Raw genomic sequence first — 20037 nt, 5'->3', positions numbered from 1 at the left:
AAGAAACTTTATTTTATGAAAGCAAAATTTTCTTTATGCTAAAGATTATTAAACTAATCTTATTAATAAAAATTTTAAAAACTCATATTTAGGATAAGTTAATTTAAAAATTGATAAAGATAATGTCAAAATAAAATATAAAATTAATATACTATAATATATAATTTATATAAAAGGGCTCATTCAAAATTTTTATTTAAAAGATAATTGTAATAAAAAAATAATTATTTATCCTAGCTATTTGATTTATGCTAATCAAGAAAAACACTTGTTATTTAAACTTGGATATTATTTTTGCAATGGAAGATTAATATATTCGAAAATGTTCCAGTATTTATTGTCAAAATATTTTATTCTCAAAAATTTTTGTAATTTTTGCACAAAATTTTTTAATATTTCAATGATTTATATATTACAACTAACAGTTTCAAATATATTTTATTCAAATTTAAACTCAAAAATAGACAAACCACTAGGTTTTAATTAGGCATTTGGCTAAAGTGAAAAGAAGTTGAGATGTCGAAGAATATTAATTTTTAAAAAAATAATTTTCATCTCAAAATTTTTATTTTCTTTTTTTTAAATATTAACATGATAATTTATTTTAGATGAATTTAAATTAAATTTAAGGAGAATATTTTAAATTAAAAAAAAAATTTTATTCTTAAGATTTAATTTAACATTTTTTTTTGTATTTTAAAGTCATAAAAATATTTCATTATATTTAAAACACAAAAAATATATTAAATTAAAAATAAGAAAAAACTAAATATTATAAAATAATCTTTACTTTTGTTTCGATTTATAAATTCAATAAAATAATTTAGTTTTTGAACAAAATTTTATATTTAATATATATAATGATAAGTATGACAATCATAAATTTTCATTGATTTCATCAGTTTAGAATATTTGCTAAAAGTTTAAAAATTGTTGTTCCTACTTTTCAGAAATAGAATTTCTGTGAGTGGTAAATACTGAAAATGCAATTGTTTCTGATTTACTCAATTCCTCTCCTATGTTTGATTCGATACTTCCCTAAATAATATCATCTTAATCAGGGTAAGTTTTTTAAATAGAATTTAAATTTTGAATTACTGATTTATTGATTTTTAATTCATTTTGAAAGCTACTTTAATTTTGAGATGATGGCGATAAAGAATCAGAAAAATTTTTCAAAAATTAATATTTACTTTGGCTATTTTATTATAAGATCATTGGTTTTTTTATCTTTTATATAGGCTAATATTTTGTTTAAGTTATCAATTACTTAGACTCTTCTAAATCAGTATATATTTCATCTATTTACTATTATTATTTATCACTTTGCATGCTAAATTTAATTTTTATTATAAATTACTATATGACGTATTTATTAGTATCATAAATTTTAATTAGTATTTCTTCAATGTCTTGCTATTAAGGAATTCCATGTAAGATAATAAAGCCATTTTTTTAATCAAATTAGAGCCAAGCTGGTAATCTCATATTTTTAGAAAAGCCGTATTTACTGTATTCCATATTTAGAAATTAATAAATTGGTCTTAGATATGAACATATTTCTCTTTTTTTAAATGCAATAATTTAACTAAAATTGTATGAATTAATATGAATAGATTGCCCTACTGAAGGCTGGAAGCCTGAAGGTTTTTTTTGAGGAAATCCTAAAACATCAGCAAAAATAACTTCTCTAAAGAGATATAAATTTATATCTTTAAAATATACGTTAATATATTTTTTAAACGAATTAAATGAGTGTGGTATTTTTGTTATTTCAGATTTTTCAATATTTAAAATCTATTAAAATATGAATAATAACTGATCATACTTAAAATCTAATGAAGGGAAAGTATCAAACGAACTATAATTATTATTTTATTAAGAATTTCTTTTACTTTTGTATTATATCTTAATAATAGCTTTATACCAATCATTTTTATTTTGATTGATATTCTAAAAGCAATAGTTTTTAATAAGTTCGTAAATAATTTAAGATTTTTGATCATGTTTTAGTAAATTTCGAGAAATTTATGCCCTTATAGCCCTTTATAGAACAGAATTCACATCCTATAGCTCATTTAAATATTACTCATTTGATTATTTTTAATAAGTGCTAGGTTTTATTTTAAAATTAATAATATCCTAAATTGCTTAAGATAAAACTAAACTCCCAGATTTATTTAGGTATCTCTTTTCAAGACTAGATTTTTCACCTTTAGATTTAATTTTTAAAAAATTAGATAAAAGTTTTTTATATTATTAGTTATTTGCTTTTTTTAAAAAGATATTAAATCCGTTTTTTTGTTCAAGTTTTTCAAAATCTTTGAATTTAATTTCATCTTATTGGTTTTTTTTATTTTATTCTTCAGATAAGTTATCCATATTTTCTTATTAATCAACTGAAGCTCTATGACATGGTAATTCTACTTCTCCTTTTGAAAGTCTTTATTAAGGTTTTTACATAACATTTTTGAATAGTGTCCTTACTATAAAAATTGCATCTTCATTCTATTTACCAATAATTATTAATTTTTTTTGATATTCTTATCCACATTCAACTTCTTCATTAGAGAAAGTCACTTATTTTTAAAATATAATGTTGTAGAAAAAGTGTCTTTATTAATATAAACCCAAGATTCCTAGAAGTGGGCCCAAAATTTTTATTAGTAAGTTTATAGCATAGGTAAAGGGAATACCACTCACTTATACAACAAAATAGTCAGCTGCAGTTGTATATCCATCAGTAGCTTTTACCTTAAACTTATAATAATTACGATATATACTAGAAGTAGTTGTTCCTTTGAAATTTAGTTTATCATTACTTTGCTATTAAAGCCATAAACTTGGAGGAATTAGTACAAATTCACCATCTGAATTCTAAACATATGTTTAATAGGTAATTTTTTGAGTATCTCCTATATAAAAAGATTTTGAAGAAAATTGTATTACAATATCTGATTCAATATCGATAATTCCTTCCTTAAATTGATTTTCAATTTACTTTTATAAATTGAATTTTTTATTCACTTGAATTTAATTTTTAAGTTTTATAAAATTGCATTCGAAAATCCTTATTGAATTTGTTAAAGGGTAATTTATATTGTCATTTATTGTTATTTAAATAGCTGATAAACTGTTTTGATTAACCGAAGATGAATTAGCAAATATGATTTACTATGACAACACTTTGTTAACATTTTACAAAGTTCCTATTATTTGAAGTTAGTCTTGTGATTCTGAAATTTAAAAATTTACACTATCTTGGTTTTTATGAATTAATTTTCCAATTTCGCTATTTATTTATAAAATTACTTAAATAGATTAGAGGGAATTTGTAGAGATAAACTAGAATCTATTTGAGTTATCAAACTTTAGTGAAGAGATAACATAATATTTAAAAGGGTTGTAAGAGTAAGATTTCTTGATAGTTAAACTAACTTTTTATGTAATCTATTAGAGTATCGCTTCGTAGGAACTATTTTAAATTATTTTTTAATCAAATAATTAGCTTTAAAGCTTTTAATCAAAATTGAATGCACTTTATACATTATAATTTTCATTTATTATCCCATCAAAATTAATAATATTTAAATTAATCAAATATTAATAAATAAGGAAAGATTAAGTTGAATTAGTTATTCCTAAGTCAGCTGAGTCTTCAGCAAAATAAATGAAAGAAGTCGCATCCAAAGGTGTATAAGATTTAATTAATATTATTTTTAAGTTTGAAATAGCTTAATTATTATCAATTAATTGAGAATTAATTTGCATTTAAAGACTTTGCTATTATTAATCAAATGTAAAATATTGTGGTATGTTAACTATGTTTCCATTTTAATAAAAATAAACATTAGAAACTTTCATACCTAAGTTTATTGGATAGAGGATTATAAAATCCAAAACTATATTTTAACCAACTTAAAAGATATATTCATTAAAAATATTAGAATTGTTATCCGACTATGTAAAATTCTACCTACTATATTTTTGTTTTTAAGGTTATTATGTATTTAGAAAGTGTTTCATTAAAAAAACATCTGTATGAATTTTAACTTCGCTAAAAAAGGGCATCGTAAGAATACCATTAGAAATAGTTATAAAAATATACTTCATAGTATTACATGAGCAAACAGCCTAAGAATACTGGTTTTGGTAATATATTTAATTTATTATTACAGGATTGTACTTATTTCTAATGTCTATCAAAGTTAGCACACCTTTATCGTTTTAAGTTACCAAAATATACTCATCTTTTTGAATGGGTAATACCATAAACGTACATCCAGGTATATTTAATCTTGACATATATTTGAATTAAGGAAAGGCTGCTGTATCTAAAATAGAAAAACCTTATGTACATTCTGCTATATATGCTAAATTATAATATTTAGAAGCCACTAAAGAAAATCCACTATGGGTAATAGAATAATTTGCTAAATACGGGTTTGTTTTGTTTTAAATATCTAATAGAAAATACCCATACTATAAAGAAATACCAAATATCCATTTATTATTTTAAGCAATAATAGAATTGTATAAATCTCCTAGTAAATAATTTGGTTTTTACCATGTAGACAAAATTTGAAAATCAAGAACGTCTGTTGTGTTATAAAGGATCAGAAATGATTAAAAGCTTTAAATCGCTAAAGTTCTATCAACACTAAAAGCCATATTTGGAGTATAATCAGAAGTATTGTAATAATAATTTTTAATTAATTTCATATTCATTGGTGAAATATCTTTTTATTGTAAGCTATTATCTAAAGGATAATATTGATAAATGCTAAGCACTGGACCTTTAAAATACTGAGGGAAAATTATATATTTACCTTGTAAGTCAAATAACAATTCGTCAGTATAAAAAGGATAGACTTAAAAGTTTGTTATATTAAGTCTATAAGGGTTTCTATAAATAGGAAAAACATAGATACCATCATAATCAAATGCTCCAAAAAGATAACTGTCTGATAAATCTGTATAACACCTTTACTTATAATTAAAAGGAATCTCTTTAAAATTTGATTAGTGGATATTGAATAGATTGGGAAAATCATCATTCAAATTCACTTAAACTTAATTAAATGAATAAATATTTTGATTGTTTGACATATACAAATAAAGTTCGTTTCTTGAAAGCTAAATTGAGAATGGGATAGAGTTTGAGCTAATTAGCTAAATTAATTATAATTTATCACGTTATCTTATGTCAAACAGATAAATCCCAAAAGATCTTACTGCACAAAATAATATAGTCTCTGCAGAGTTGGTTATAAGAGCTTGGATTGATGGAATTGGCTATACTTAAGGCCAATAATATGTAAATGTAAATGTTATTGGAAATTCGTTTTAGTTTGATTGTGCTAGTTACTAAGCATTTGCAAAATATAATCCTGTCCATAGATCATAGCAATAGACATAAAAATCTCTTGTTTACAAGCAAGATTAAGCCGTGTCACCCATTATTCCCGTTCCAGCAAGGATAAAGATTGTTTCATCTTATAAATTATTTATATTATCGACTGCTTAATTGATTTTCAATACAAACATTCCACTTAAAAATGCTCCTACATAGATATATTAATAATCTTGAGAAAGAAAAATATCTGTAATAGATTAAATTTCTAACTAATATGAACCACTTTTGTAGATATTAGTCACCGTTTTTGTATTGAATGAGCTAATTAAACCATTAAATCCAGAGATAATTAATAAATCAATATCTTCTGCATAAATCGCTTATGTGATAAACTGTGGAAGTTCGATAGTTTATAATAGGGTTACATCTGCCATTTTGAAAAACTCAAAAGCTTTAAATGTAAAATTTAATTAATATACTTTGATTGTTGAATTTTAAGCTAAAAACAACATTTGACCATTATCAGATACTTGAAATATTTAAACATAAGTGTTGTTAAAGTTAATTTAATAAAGCACCTAAGTTCCTAAATAATCTATGATTGAAATACCATTTACTCCGCATGAAACATATACCAGATCCAATTATTTCGCTATTTAGATTGATAATGGTCTCCAATTACTGGTTTAGTTTAACTAATTTGCTAAAGATGATGAATATATCTACTTTATTTAATCTGAAATAGTTAATTTAAGAATAAAAGATGATAATATTGCTAAGAAAAATATTTAATTCTTCATAATTTTGTATATTTATTTTCACGAAATTATTTCTTCTACTTTGCTTGGTTTTGTTTTCTAAAATTACTTTTATTGATAATTAACTTATTATTTCAAATGAAATTTTAAAGTTAAAACTTAAAAATAAAAAAACTTTTTAAGTAAATAGCAAAAACATTAATAAAATATAAATATACATACCCTTAACTTTTAACATAATTTTCTTAATTTTATTCAATTTTTCAATTTTTTATGCATATTATTTAAATTAAAAATATGTAATAATTAATTTAATGAGCTCAGTATAATTAATTTTATTTATGATTTTTGTAAAAAATCCTCTGATTGAGAGTGAATAATCAACAGCACGTTTGCACCTATAATACTTTCGTAAATGTGTATAAATTTTTTTACCTTCAAAATTTGAGGAAAGGCGTTAAATTTCATAATAAATTTTTAAAAATATGATAAAACTTAATTATAAAAAATATTAAAATATGAAAAATTAAAATTAGCTTAAAATCATAAAAACTAAATGAAATATCTCTATTTTTACCTATACAATTGGTTATATTTTATTTATAGGATTAAAAATAGTACAAATAATACAAATTTTATTTAAAAATATATGTATTTGAAAATTAAAACTTTAACTTAAATCCTCTATTTAAATTAGGTGATTTTTTTGAGAAAACAATTAATTATTGGGTAAAAATGAATTTATTTGAATAAGATTTCATATGTTTATTATTTTATTTTTTCCAAATTTATTATCATATAATAATTAAGGATTTTAAAATATTGAACCTTAAGATAATCTATTTGTTGTTCTAATAGTACTTTATTATTAAATTAGATTTGTGTTTGCCCTAGTCAGATGAAATTATACAGATGTTCTATTTGTATTTTTATTTTAGTTAGTTTCATTTGTTTTTGATTACTTTCTAAGCTTTGTGGTAGCTAGTGAAGAGTGATACTTTTTCCTAAAGAATTTTTATTTGTTTATTTGTGATATGTAAGAAAAATTATTATGCCAGAAGTAAACAGTATAATTCCTCATCACATCAAAGTTATTGTAAACTTCTTCATAAATGTTATCAATGCCTTTAAGATTAATTCTTTTCTTATAAATCAAGGCACAAAAATCTTAGTCTTTTTTGAACTTCATTTGAATGCTTTGTCTTGACATTAACTTTGAATAGAGACTAGAAGGATCATATTACCAAGAAAATTAACTAGATAATCCATTATTAGCTCCTAGTAGCTATTATTAGAAATTAGCCACAGCATTATTAAGTATATTATTATTCATATTATTATTACCATTAATACTATTTAAGACAGTGCCACTTCCTTGAAAGTTAGTATTTTAGTGTTGATTAAAAATGTTATTAATATTATTAGTAGCATTATTGATTTAGTTTAAATTTTATTATGATAAGCTTCTTGTAAATAAAACATTTTTTTGTTGCTCGTTTAGATTCTAAATATTCGCTTTTTATTAATTTAATTATGACATTTGACTCACAAAAGAGTTATAAGTATATTGGTTATTAGAAAATTTAGAAGGTTTGTGATTTGATCTTTTACTTTTTTTTTATTTTTAACTATTTTTAATATTTTATTAAGCTTGTTCAAAGGTCTAAAGTGTATTCTAGTTATTTAAAGTTCCTCCGCTATTATTTTATAGTATTTCATCTTCATCTTCGGCAAATTAAACATGTTGAGAAGATGGTATTCTCGATTTATAGTTTAATGTATTTGTTTACATTTTATCATCTTAGTTAGTAGTATCTTATTCAGAGCTAAAGCCTCTTTATATTTGTATAGATTCCTATGAAGGAGGCTACTAAATTTTCATAGGAGATATAGCTTCCATATGATGATATCCTATTGTTCCGTTACTTCCTATAAACTGAGAATTACCTGTAGATTATTAATCTTTTTACTTTACATGCAGTTTTATTGATGGCTCTTTGCTCTACCTGCGACCATTAGGGAGAGGTTAATTTGATAAAATTTTGCTTCCCTTATCAGATTTTCTTGCTGGTGTGATATCTTCTTCGTTATTTTCTTCTGAACTCGAACTTATAATTTCTTTAGATTACATTTCATTGATAGGTTCTAACTATTATAGTGCTGGTAGATATATTCCATAAGTTCCTAAACGATTGCTATATGGAGAGTTAGGTTAGTTATATTATGCAGCAAAGGGGTTTTATGTAATCATTTAGTTATAGTCCTATATTTACTGCTGCTGTTAAGCACTTAAGTTTATTATAGCATTACCAAATGAATTTATAGAATTAGGATTTGTTTAGCAATTTGTATTAGAAGGGCTTAGGCTGTAAGTTGTGCTTGTGCGTATGACATTAATTGGATTCAGATTAGCTGAGTTATTGATATTTTAGCTAAAATTCTTATATTGTGAACCAACAGGACTGATAGGAAACTGAGAAGGAATATTAAAACTATTGGAATTGGAATAACTCGAAGAGTTGAAATTAGGATATTGAACCTTAGAATCAATGTGCCTTAATGATAAAGGTTAAAATATTGTTGGAGATATACTGCTATTTGAGCTGCTAACCTAAGAATTTAAATCTGAATTTTTAGATTACTGCTTATTATATATTGAATTTCCTGATATTTAGTTTTAAAATCTTGTTGGAGATCCTTAAAATTGAACTGTCTTCTAATTTTTTCCGCAAACCATAGTAACAATGTCTTCAGGAAAATTAAATATTTCATCTGCAACATAAGCTTATGGAATGTAAAAAGGATTAACATCAGACTGTAGAGCATAAGTGTAATCTATTTTTTGCTAGCTTCTGCAAATCTAAATTCTCCTATCGGAATCTTAGTGTTGTAAACTTTTTTGAGAAGATTTAGGTAAAAGAACCACAGTTTTGCACTTTCTACTATCTCTATTTAATGAAGTCATATTTTACAGACTTTCTTCTTATTCAGCAATTACTTCTTCGTGAATTTGCTTTTATGAAAAAAAACTGCTTCTTCGCCTTTCTAAATTATTGATATGTTGTTATTGATTATTGTAAAAGTGACTATGCGAAAATGTATGAGGCTTAGAATTTTAAAAGCTAGATCCTTCCTCCTGTTATTCTTCGCTAACAGATATTTCTTCTTGTTATTAAGGATTTTTATCATCTTGTATTTAGCTCTCAGCCTCCTTTATTTCTGAACTACCAAACTGTTATTGCAGAATGGTTTCTTCTTCCTCTTTAGATAAGGTCTCCTTGATTTGTTCTGCTAATATATCAACTATAATCTTAAAACCTTAAGTTTTGACTTCAAAATTATTGACATATGCATTATATTTATCTTATGCTATTTTTTTTTATGCCCCTCTTCTTAATGGAATCTCTTTACATGTTTCAATCATTCTAAAAGAGTGTGAAGTTTTATTCTTTTTCTAGTACTCCATTTTTTCCTTACTTACTATAGATTTGTCTTAACGATTTTAAATCTCTGATTTTTATGCTAAATCAATTAACTTTTCTTTATATAGAATAAAGTTAATTGAGTTACACTCATGCGTTTTATGGCGATACTCTGAGCATATGGGACATTTAAGATCTATATTGCTATAATTTTTGTATATGTTTATCTAATCTTTTATCTAATAGTAAACTTCCTTATCTAATTCGAATTTATCAAGAGTTTCTATAAAATCAGTGTAATTCAAATAAGCAACTGAAGTTACACATTTAGTTTTTAATGTTGATTTTCTCTTTGTTTAAGAAAAAAATTCTAACTAACCAAACATATCTCCTTTCTAATTAATTTATTAAAAATATAATTTGTATTTAATTGATTTAAATATAATTTGTATGAGGTATTTACCTTATAAGAGTTTATGAAATGCAAAGTAGGAAGGGATTCGTACTAATCTCCTATTGTTTCTCTTTGTAAATACTAATTTTTAATAAAAACATAATATTTAGTTTGATAATATAAAGTAGATAGTTAACTTGATAAATTGATTAAATTTTCTATAAAAAACTATTAAATAAACAATAAAAATATTCAAAGGAGTTTGAATAAATTAAATTCCATCCAAATCTCCTTAAATTTAAAATAATAAAAATTGGATTAATTATTAAACACTGATAGTAAAATTGGTTAGTTTTTTTCAAAAAAGGGATCTACACAAATTGGGATTTACTAATTTTAAAGGATAATAGCGTAAGAAAACAATGAAAGTAATAGTAAGAAATTTAAAATAAAAGTTTCCTCATATTTTAAAAAACTTTTAGCTAAGCGGAAAATTTATTTAACCATATTAAAACAGTATTTTTTAAATAATTTTAAAAATAAAGAAATAAATAAATACCTAATTTAAAATGATTAAATTTTTGAAAGACTTTTATGAATTGATAAAAAAATTGAATTTTATTTAAAGAAGAAAAATTTATTTCAAATTTTTAACAAGGGATTGTACCTGATCAACTTCTCCAGATATTATGATAAAAATATAATTTGCAGAGTCTCCATTAACAAATATATATTCTTCAGGCCCAAATTTTTTCTCTTTAACCTTCAGGGAGAGCATATTTATGAATTCGTTAGAAAAATTAGTAGAAAAAATCTTATTTTGTTAAAGCAATTTGCCATAGACATCTATCCAAACTTATTTTTTGAGAAGCGATGTAAGATTATTAAATACATTAGATCCTTCTTCGTCTTCATTCATCTCCTCTTAAAATAAGTATTCATAATATTTTCTAACTTTTTATTGTAAGTCTTTGTTAAGTGCTCTCATATGCATAAATTTATTTAGCTTAGCAGATTTTCTTTTAAATATAGATTTCTCTCTTCCTATTTCTCTTACTTATTCTCCGATTACGTTAATACAATACCCAAATAATCCACAACCAACAAAAGCAAAAACTATTACATAGGCTCTTTCAACTAATTAATTTAATTAAATTTTATTTTGAAAAAAAAATTCATATATATTACGTATTGTCCTAGGAGTGATGTCTCCATACCCTATAGTTATAATAGTAATAACACTCCAGTACAAGCTAATAATATACCTTTCTAACCATGGGCTATCATATGTGGTTTAAAGTATCAGCCAAGTCTATTCTACTCCATTTTAGTGCTGGACTTGTGCTAAATAATGGAACTATGAATTTTTTTAATTTTAATAAAATAATATTTTAAAGTTAGGTAAATTTAATAGAATAAGATAATTATTATATAAAAGCCCTCAATTAAAATAAATAGATATTTTAGTGAACTATAAAATGAAAATGAAAATATATTATTCTATTGCCATTGTGTACCATTTTTAAAAAAAGTCTTTTTTTAATAATTTAGTTTTTATGTTAAAAAATTGCTTTCTATTTACACTTATTAATTGTTAGATATTTAAAAATTAACTTCATGCAAAAAAAGGTGTTTGATTGATTGTTTTTAATTAGATAGATTAAAAGAAATAAAAAGAATTTCCTTACTAAATAATTTGGGAGTAGTTTTACAAACAAGTAAAATATTTAAAATTAATTAAATAAAACCATCGAAAAGTAGAAAAATATAAAATTAATGGTTTTAAATCAATTCTGCCAAGATACTTTTGCATGGTTTGAAAATTTTATTTAGAATAACCAATAAATAAATTCTTCTAGTATATTTGTGGTATTATTTTTAATTTTCTAACAAAATTTGTTAAGGAAATGCTCAATCTTCTTATTTAAAATAAAAATAATTCAGATTATAATTAATTACAATAGATGCAGAATAGTGTGAGACCAGTAGGATACTTAAAATTAATTAAAAAAATGTGCTATAAGCCAGTCCTTTTTCTCTCAGCTAAAATTTATTTTCCATATCATTAAATATCTTACGAACAGATATAAATCTGTAAATCATTAGATAACTCATAAATAGTAGATCTTCAAAAGTATATGAAAATATAAATATAATTAGCCCTAAAAAATCATATCTAATTTTAATAAAATTTAAATATCAATGAAAATTTGTTATTTTTGTTGTAAATAAAATTTTTAATATTATTGAATGTTTAATAGATTTACATAAATTTCCCTTTTAAATAGTTCATTACAATCATGCTTTTCTTCGAGATTATCAGTCCATTTTCAAAGTAGCTCTTTTTATATTAAAATAAAGTTAATAAATTTAGCTCGCTACACTTTCCAAAGTTCATTATTTTATAATAGTAAAAGTTGGATTAAGAAATAAAATTTTCTTATCAATACCTGACCATTTTGGATAAAAATTATAATTTAATTAATTTGAGAAAAACACTTTGTAATAATAATGGTTTTTATTAGCATAAAAAGATTTTTTTTGACATTTAAAGTTATGAAATATCAAAAAAATTTATTTTATCTAAGCACATATTTCTATTGAAATGTAAGTAATTGCAATTAATTGTATTAATTAATTTACTCTTTGTTTTATTTAACTTTTTTTAGTTTATTTTGATATAATTTAATAAAAATTTCATATGTTAAATATTAATTAAATGCATTTATTTTTTACAACCATTCCTTGCTTAGAAAAAGAAGCAAATTCTGAATTTCTAATCAAATACACCATTCATAAAAATTTTAATTTTTTACTTAATAAATTTGATTGATATGAAATAAGCTATTGAAGAGTAAGTAAAAATTTGATATAATTTATTTATTTTTGGAACTGGTAGCCATATAATATTTTAATGAGTGATTGGTATAAAAAATGAATTGAATCTTAAGTAAAATATTTTTAAAAAAAATGAAATGGTATTTTAATTTACTGTCCTAAATTATAGTAATATGTCTAAAGCAAAGACTGTGCTAATAAAGTTAGTCGTTAACAAACTGTCTTGATAGGCTTCAAATGAATGACGAAGAGGAGAAGTAAATATGTTGAATATTGTTACAAGCAATAAAAAGATATCCCAAATTATCTTAGCTTTTGAGCCTTCATCGAAGTCCTTTTCATTTAAGTATAAATTTTAATAAGGAAGTAAAGATTTACTATAATCAATTTCTAAGAATTTATGGTATTTTTATATTTCATTCAAAATTGATAATACTTAAATTTATACCCTTGAATTAATAAGCTTTTGATTTTTTTCACATTTTATGTATAAAGTGTAAATTAAATAATATCAATATTTTAATTGCTCTCAAGGAATTTTTGATTTACACTTTTTATTGAGATGATAAATTACTAAACACATGTAACTAATCATAAAATCAAGTTTATTAAAATAAATGAATTTCAAAAAATTACGGGAAGGAATTAAACCTCAGTCTTAGAACATAGACAGCGACTTATTAAAGAATTTAGTTTTCTTATTGAAACAAACTGCTTCAATTTATATTTGACTACTTCAAGTATAGATGGTTTCTTCATATTAGTATTGTTAAAAAAATAAGTTTATATTAGGTATAGAAGATAATCTAATAATTAATTAAAGCTGATGAATTTTATTAAATATTCTGAGTAAGCGTATCAGAATTATTTGAATTCTTTTCTATTTTAAAACATTTTTAATCTCAAAAAGAAAATATTAAGCTAAAATAAGAGATAGATTGTTCATATTTATAATTTTTGTGTATTTTTCTTTAAATTGTATTTACTTAGATTTTATTTTATTTACACTTAGTAAAGTTGTTACAAAATAAACAATATTTCATTTTGCTTAAATTCTGATAAAGTCCTTTGATTTAAAAAATTTTATTTGTAATCTTAAAGAATTAATGGATGAGATTTTTGCTTAGATTAAATAGCTTTTTTCATATGTGAGAAGTTTTAAATGGGAAAATTAAACTCTATCAGCTATATTTAAGTATTGTTTATAATCATAATTTGTTAAAGAAGAGACGAATTGATACCTATTTTAGTTATCCAGAGTAGTAGAAGTACTTATAGAATGAAGCAGAATCACCAATTATTTTAATTTTCATCTAATTCAATAGCTTGAACTGCTATCTTTAGGAAAAATAAAACAAATTTTTAGCAAATTTAATGACACGCAAACAAAGGATGGAAAGGATATAAATATTAGATTATTTTTGTATATTTTTTGTATTTTAAGTGGTTGTAATGCTATTTTTTTTATATTCTGATTTTTAATGATGCTAAGTTTCACTCAATTATCCTATATTCATATTCGAAGCATGATTTTTATTTAACAGTTTTTAGCTTCCAACCATAGAATTATGATCAATTCTAAATGAAGGATTTCTTGACATTCTCTGAGCCAAATGCAAATTTTAGTTACTCATTTCATCTGTTGGTTCATTTTAAAAACTATAAATAAATTTTCCATTTAATTATGATTAGTTATCTTATTTAAATGGAGATGAGATGCCTATGTGATTATTAATTAAAGAAGTTCTATTTTACAATTTCGAATTAAATTAACCCTATAAATGAAAGTCTTTTGTTTTTTCACTCTAGTACTCATGAGTTTATTCTTCAAAACTACTTTTATTTTTAAGTTCTATATTGCTTAAATGGTTTAAGTTTTCATTACTTTTTATATTGAAATCATTCTAAGAATCCAATACCTTTATCGCATCTTTATTTTAATAGCTATTGGTGATATCTTCTTAATAGCTTTACTAATATTTACTAACTATCTAGTCTTTAGTATTTTAAGGAGAAATAATAGTGAATTCTTTAAAAGTTACAGGACTCTATAACTCTTGCATGTTATTATTATATTGGCTTTAGTTATTGCTATTGTTTTTGTGAATTTATTCTTCTATCATTGAATTTATAAGTAATTCGCTGTTATTTATTTTAGGATCAATTTTCTCCCCTTTAAAAATTCCTCCATAATTAGTTTAATTATAATTATCATTCTAATATTGATGTTAAAAATCATAATCTACATCTCTTTTTATTCCCATTAGCTCTTAATGACTCTTTATATTAAACATGGAAATAGAATCATGTTTGCTAGAGTTTGCTATGCTATGCATGGGGTATTAAACTTTCGTAGTGTTAGTTTTACCTGCAATATGGTTTTTAATTGTAAATCTATATAGAGATTTTTTTAGTATTTATATCTTTGAATTACTGCTACTTTTTGTTAGTAGTGATTATTCCTTTTCTTTATTAATTAATTATTAAGGAATTTGATTATTTAGAAATGAATTCTTTTAATATATCAAATTTTTTACAAAGTAACAATACTAATTTATATATTGAATAGAGGAAAAACTATAAATAATTTATTAGTTAATTAAATAATTAATGAATGAATGATCCAGCCAGACAAACATTTAATTATCAATTTCAATAAAATATACTGATTCTCCTTTGTTGAATTGTTAACATAGCAATCTATACCGACTGCTTTTTTGGCTGAATACTAACCCCTACTATTTTTTTCTATTTTAACATATAATTAAAATTAGTTACTCTAAAAAATTAATTAAATTAATTCTATTCAATCTATACATTTATTTCTAATTAAAAATTGAATGAATTGCTTGCAAAGCTAATCACATGGTAAAAACATTTAAATCTGCATTTAAACGCACTGCTTGAATGCTATTTTTATTTCAAAATCTAGCATTTATTCATATTAAAAGTAAAATAGCAAATATATTAGATTAACATTTCTTTATTTATAATCATTTTATTCAATTTGATTAAAATATTTTAGATAAGCAAAAATATTATTATTGCGTAGCTCATTCTAACCAATTATTTAAGCTATTCCTTTTTTAAAAATCGAAATTTTTTAAACTCAAATTATTTTTTTACTTGAATTAATTGCTCAAAACAGTTTACGTAAATAAAAATTTGTTTAAAAATAAGCAATTTATTTGAAAGTACATAATTTTTATGTTAAAAGTCAGATCTAAACAAAATAACTAATTCATGAAAATTTTAAAAATTAATAAATTAACTTCTTTGTTAATTGATTCGAACGAAAAATAGTAATAAACTGAAACAAAAAAAATTAATTTCCACTATTCCTTTTGTTTTTCTCTAATTAAATAAAAATTTAAGTATAAAATATTTTTTCAAAGACTTTTATCATAAAATATAATAAGTAATATCAACTATTAAAGTATAAATTAATATTTACACAATATAAATAATCAAATTAGATTTAATCACTAATTTAATTGCCATTATTTTTTTAAAATAATATGTCTCTACCTTTTAATATTTATTCAAAAAATAGAAAAATAATTAAAAAAATAATTTATCAATAAAATATTTTGTTTAAATCTTATTATTAATTTACTAAATTTAAGAATTTTAAATTAAACTAGAAAGGAAGAGTGTATTTAAAATTTAAAATAATAAAGAGATCTTAAATAAATAATAGACATCAATAAATAAATAAGATATATTTTTGAATTGTAAATACAGCCATATTTAACAAAACAAAAAGCAAATAAATATAAATAGAGTACATTAATACTCTACACAATAAATAATGCTTTGATTACTTTTAAATTTTGAATCAATATATATAGAGAATTATTTCACCTTTTTTAAAAATTGTTTACTTTAATTTATCATTTAATCATTTTATTGTTTAATTTATTTAATAAATCTAAATTTTATTAAGTATTGCTCAAAAACTGTAAAAAGGGTCATATTAATAGGTTAGAAGTAGAGAAGAAGTATAGTATATTGAGGAATAAAAATATCATCTTTTTTAGAATCTTTTGTTAACAATCTTTTTAAAAATTCTTTTAGTTTTCAATTTATTATATATAATAAGTATTTATTCTAAATTATTATGAGGAAAGTAGTAAACAAAGTTTTTATACATATCAAGTCCAATAAAAACTTCGTTTTCAAACTCAACCTTAGATGGTTGAAACTTTTCACCTTTTAAATCTTTTGATCTCAAGTTTTAATAGTTTTATGTTAATTGGTTTGAGAAGTTTACTTTTTTGGCAACATTCAATTCATCTTATTAATTATTCATCTCCATTTTACATTAATCATCAACTATAAGATGACTGCTAAGGATTTAATCATTTGAAATTCCCTTTTTTTAATCACTTGATATAGTTTTAATATATATTTTTCCATTTGATTAAATAGTCTGACCTTTTCCATTTTTTAATATTGTTGAAATGGGGTTGTCTTAATCATATGTAATTGGAGTATTTTAAACGTATTATATTTTAGGTGAATCCTCAATAGCTTTTAAGCTGCTATTTTAAACCTCTAAATTAATATAAGAAATTTTGATAGAATCTTTTTCATTAAAATCACTTTATGGCTGTTATTATTGCAAAATTATATTTTTTTCTGTATTAAATTTGATTGTACCTGAATCATCATTCATATCATTTGTTTTGATTTACATATTACTTTTATAATTTAATTTCTGATTGTCTTGTTAATTATTATCTGGTTACTTTTATTTATTCTTGTATTTTTAAAACTATAAAACTTTAATTTGATCTTCATATTGTATTATATCTTTACTTGATACAATAAAATTGTTACTAAACTTAATACCCTATTATTCAAAGTTCTTGTCTAATTCTTTTATTACATCTTGGAGAGAGTCTTACTTTTTTTCTTCTAATTATGAATTGTACTCGAAATACAATTTGTTATATATATCACTATCTTATTATAATTAATTTATAAAACACTTTATTTCATTTATTTAGGTATATGCTTTTTATTTTTAGTTTCTCCTTTTACAAAATTTCCTTTCTTAATTTTTTGAGTATTGGCTTTTCAATATCAAAGAAATTTCACGTGGCATATAGTGAACTAGTGGACAAAACTAAGTATCATGGTTTGATTATTTACAACAAGCGCATTTTAATCTTTATAGCAATTTATTTCGTTCTTTATAGATTACCAACTTATCTCTCATCATACAAAAAATTTCCTACAATTTTATTAAGTTTTGAAATTTAATTTCATGAAATTTTATAAAATAAATAAAAGTGAATTTTTAATGCATAGTGCAAATGAAGAATAAAAAGTTATATTTACATGATCTTTTGGGAATTTTTAGATTATTTCTAAAAATTATTTTTAATCAATACAGCCGGCATTAGTAACTGTTTTTGCAGTAGCATTATTTTTCCTTTAATCGCCACTTATAAATTCTTCATATCCAAGAATATCGCCTTTCTATTTTAATTATTTTAGCAATGAAAGCAAGTTATATACAAAAGGATTATCTTACTTTATAAATTGAAATATTTCCTTTCCAATTATCTTGTTTTCCTTGCATTTCAAACATATTGAGTTCAACTTTTTAAAGTAATATTTTTTAAAAGTAATAAAATTTAGTTTATAATTATATTACTTTCACCATTCAAAATTAAATATAATTAGTTTGGCTCAGAGTTTTTTGCAAATATTATTTCTTCTGGCATAAAAGATTTCTCTACAACTGTTAAAGATATTTCTTATAGAAACTCTTCAGAGAATACTTGATTAAAAACTTGTTAGTTTTTAATAAACTTACCAAAAACATCTATTTTATATTGACACTACAAATTTAAGCTTAGAGTTTATAAAATATCTCTAATAGAATAGTTTTCCTACAGCTGATGAAAGAATAAAAATTCTAGTTATTTATTTATCTTAATTTAAAGCTACTTGGAAATGCTTGCTTAATTTAATTATTTAGTGATTTCCATCATTTTTTGCTTTATTTACTTTTCATGTATGTTATATTAATCGAGAATTTCTCCTATTTTGTTAATAGTATAGGCTGTTATTGAGTTACTCACTAGCACCATAAAAATTACATAAATTCTTTCATCTATTTAATTAAAAAAATATTAAATTTTATTTTTTAAGTAAATAAAATATACAAATATTCATAGGCACAATATCTCCATATCCTATGCTTGCCATAGTTACTATTGCCCAGTAAAAACTAGCAATATAAACATCTACCATATTTTTATCTTCTAGATTTTAAGAATGGACCCAATTATTTTCAGTTGAAGGATTATAATAAGCTCCAATATAATAAAACCTTTCAAAATTAAGGAAAAAAAAAAAAATTGAATAAATCAATGATTTTATAATTTATTAAATTAAAATTAGATACATGCATCCAAAAATATGAGACATAATGACTATAATTGAAACAAGCTTCAAATACTATATTATTGTGATTTACTACCTATTTAATTGTAATTGCTGCTCAATATTTTCAGATAGCTATTTTAAAGCAGGGATACGCAAGATTACAACAACTATTTTAAAAGGAGATCTATTGGTCCAGAAAAAACAAATTAAAATAAGAAGTAATAAGTCTATCCTATAATAAAATAAAAATTATTAAAAAATTAGATTTGAATAGATACAATACTTAAATCTATTTTTCATATAGTTAACCAGTATTTTCTTTCTATCTTTAATAACCTAACCATATTCATAAATTCCCTATTAAATCAATAAATTGATAATTTATTTTATTTTTTTTCTAATTCAAAATAATATAATATTAAATTAGTTAATTTAATTATCAATAAATACAAACGTTTATTCAATTTTCTACAGTTTTCATATTTATAAATACTGTAAAGCCTTTATTTATCCTTAATTTCTCAAAAAAAAAGAAAAAGGCCACCAGAATACCAAAAATTTTCTAAAATGGCCTTAATAAAAGGTTGCCTTAATTAATGAGGAATTAAGGTGAGTAATTTTACATATAAAATATTAATTTGTATTTGACAAGAAATAACAAATTATTGATACTATATAAAGGGAAAAAATTATTTTTTTAATTTTAACTGTTACTTTACTAAGAGAAATAAGAATTTCAAGTATGAACAAAAAGGCAGAAATTATGAAGAAGTAATCTATTATTTTTATTTCATTTTTGAGAAAATTAAAAAATGCTATTTCTATAGGCACAGTAATAATAGTAGTCAAAGTTGAAAAGAAAAAAAT

The 20037-nt window shown here is 22.3% G+C and overlaps 3 protein-coding genes across 3 annotated transcripts; all 3 read right to left on the bottom strand. All coding sequences in view use genetic code 6, as the record gives it.

Annotated features, from left to right (window-relative positions):
* Positions 1-876: 876 nt before the first annotated feature.
* TTHERM_00070779 (calpain family cysteine protease) lies at positions 877-5790 on the bottom strand (the record flags this gene model as incomplete). The annotated part of the gene is made up of 1 exon (XM_001470663.2): positions 877-5790. The coding sequence occupies one exon, from the start codon at positions 5788-5790 to the stop codon at positions 877-879; it is 4914 nt and encodes a 1637-aa protein (XP_001470713.2).
* Positions 5791-6681: 891 nt separating this feature from the next.
* Positions 6682-15235, bottom strand: TTHERM_00070778 (cyclic nucleotide-binding domain protein). The gene is made up of 9 exons (XM_001470662.2): positions 14010-15235; positions 13405-13521; positions 12923-13102; positions 12198-12271; positions 11890-12106; positions 11119-11287; positions 10598-11067; positions 10000-10071; positions 6682-9931 (listed from the first exon to the last, which is right to left on the bottom strand). Exons 1-9 carry the CDS (start codon positions 15102-15104, stop codon positions 6872-6874), a joined length of 5454 nt encoding a protein of 1817 aa, XP_001470712.2. The 5' UTR covers positions 15105-15235; the 3' UTR covers positions 6682-6871.
* Positions 15236-16795: 1560 nt separating this feature from the next.
* On the bottom strand, positions 16796-19470 carry TTHERM_000070777 (cation channel family transporter; the record flags this gene model as incomplete). The annotated part of the gene is made up of 5 exons (XM_012795562.1): positions 16796-18007; positions 18115-18255; positions 18311-18378; positions 18434-18895; positions 18948-19470. 5 exons carry the CDS (start codon positions 19468-19470, stop codon positions 16796-16798), a joined length of 2406 nt encoding a protein of 801 aa, XP_012651016.1.
* Between the last annotated feature and the right edge of the window lie 567 nt (positions 19471-20037).

This window comes from Tetrahymena thermophila, assembly GCF_000189635.1.
Source record: "Tetrahymena thermophila SB210 genomic scaffold scf_8254811, whole genome shotgun sequence".
NCBI lineage: Eukaryota > Ciliophora > Oligohymenophorea > Hymenostomatida > Tetrahymenidae > Tetrahymena > Tetrahymena thermophila.
This window is presented reverse-complemented; position numbering and strand designations above follow the sequence as displayed.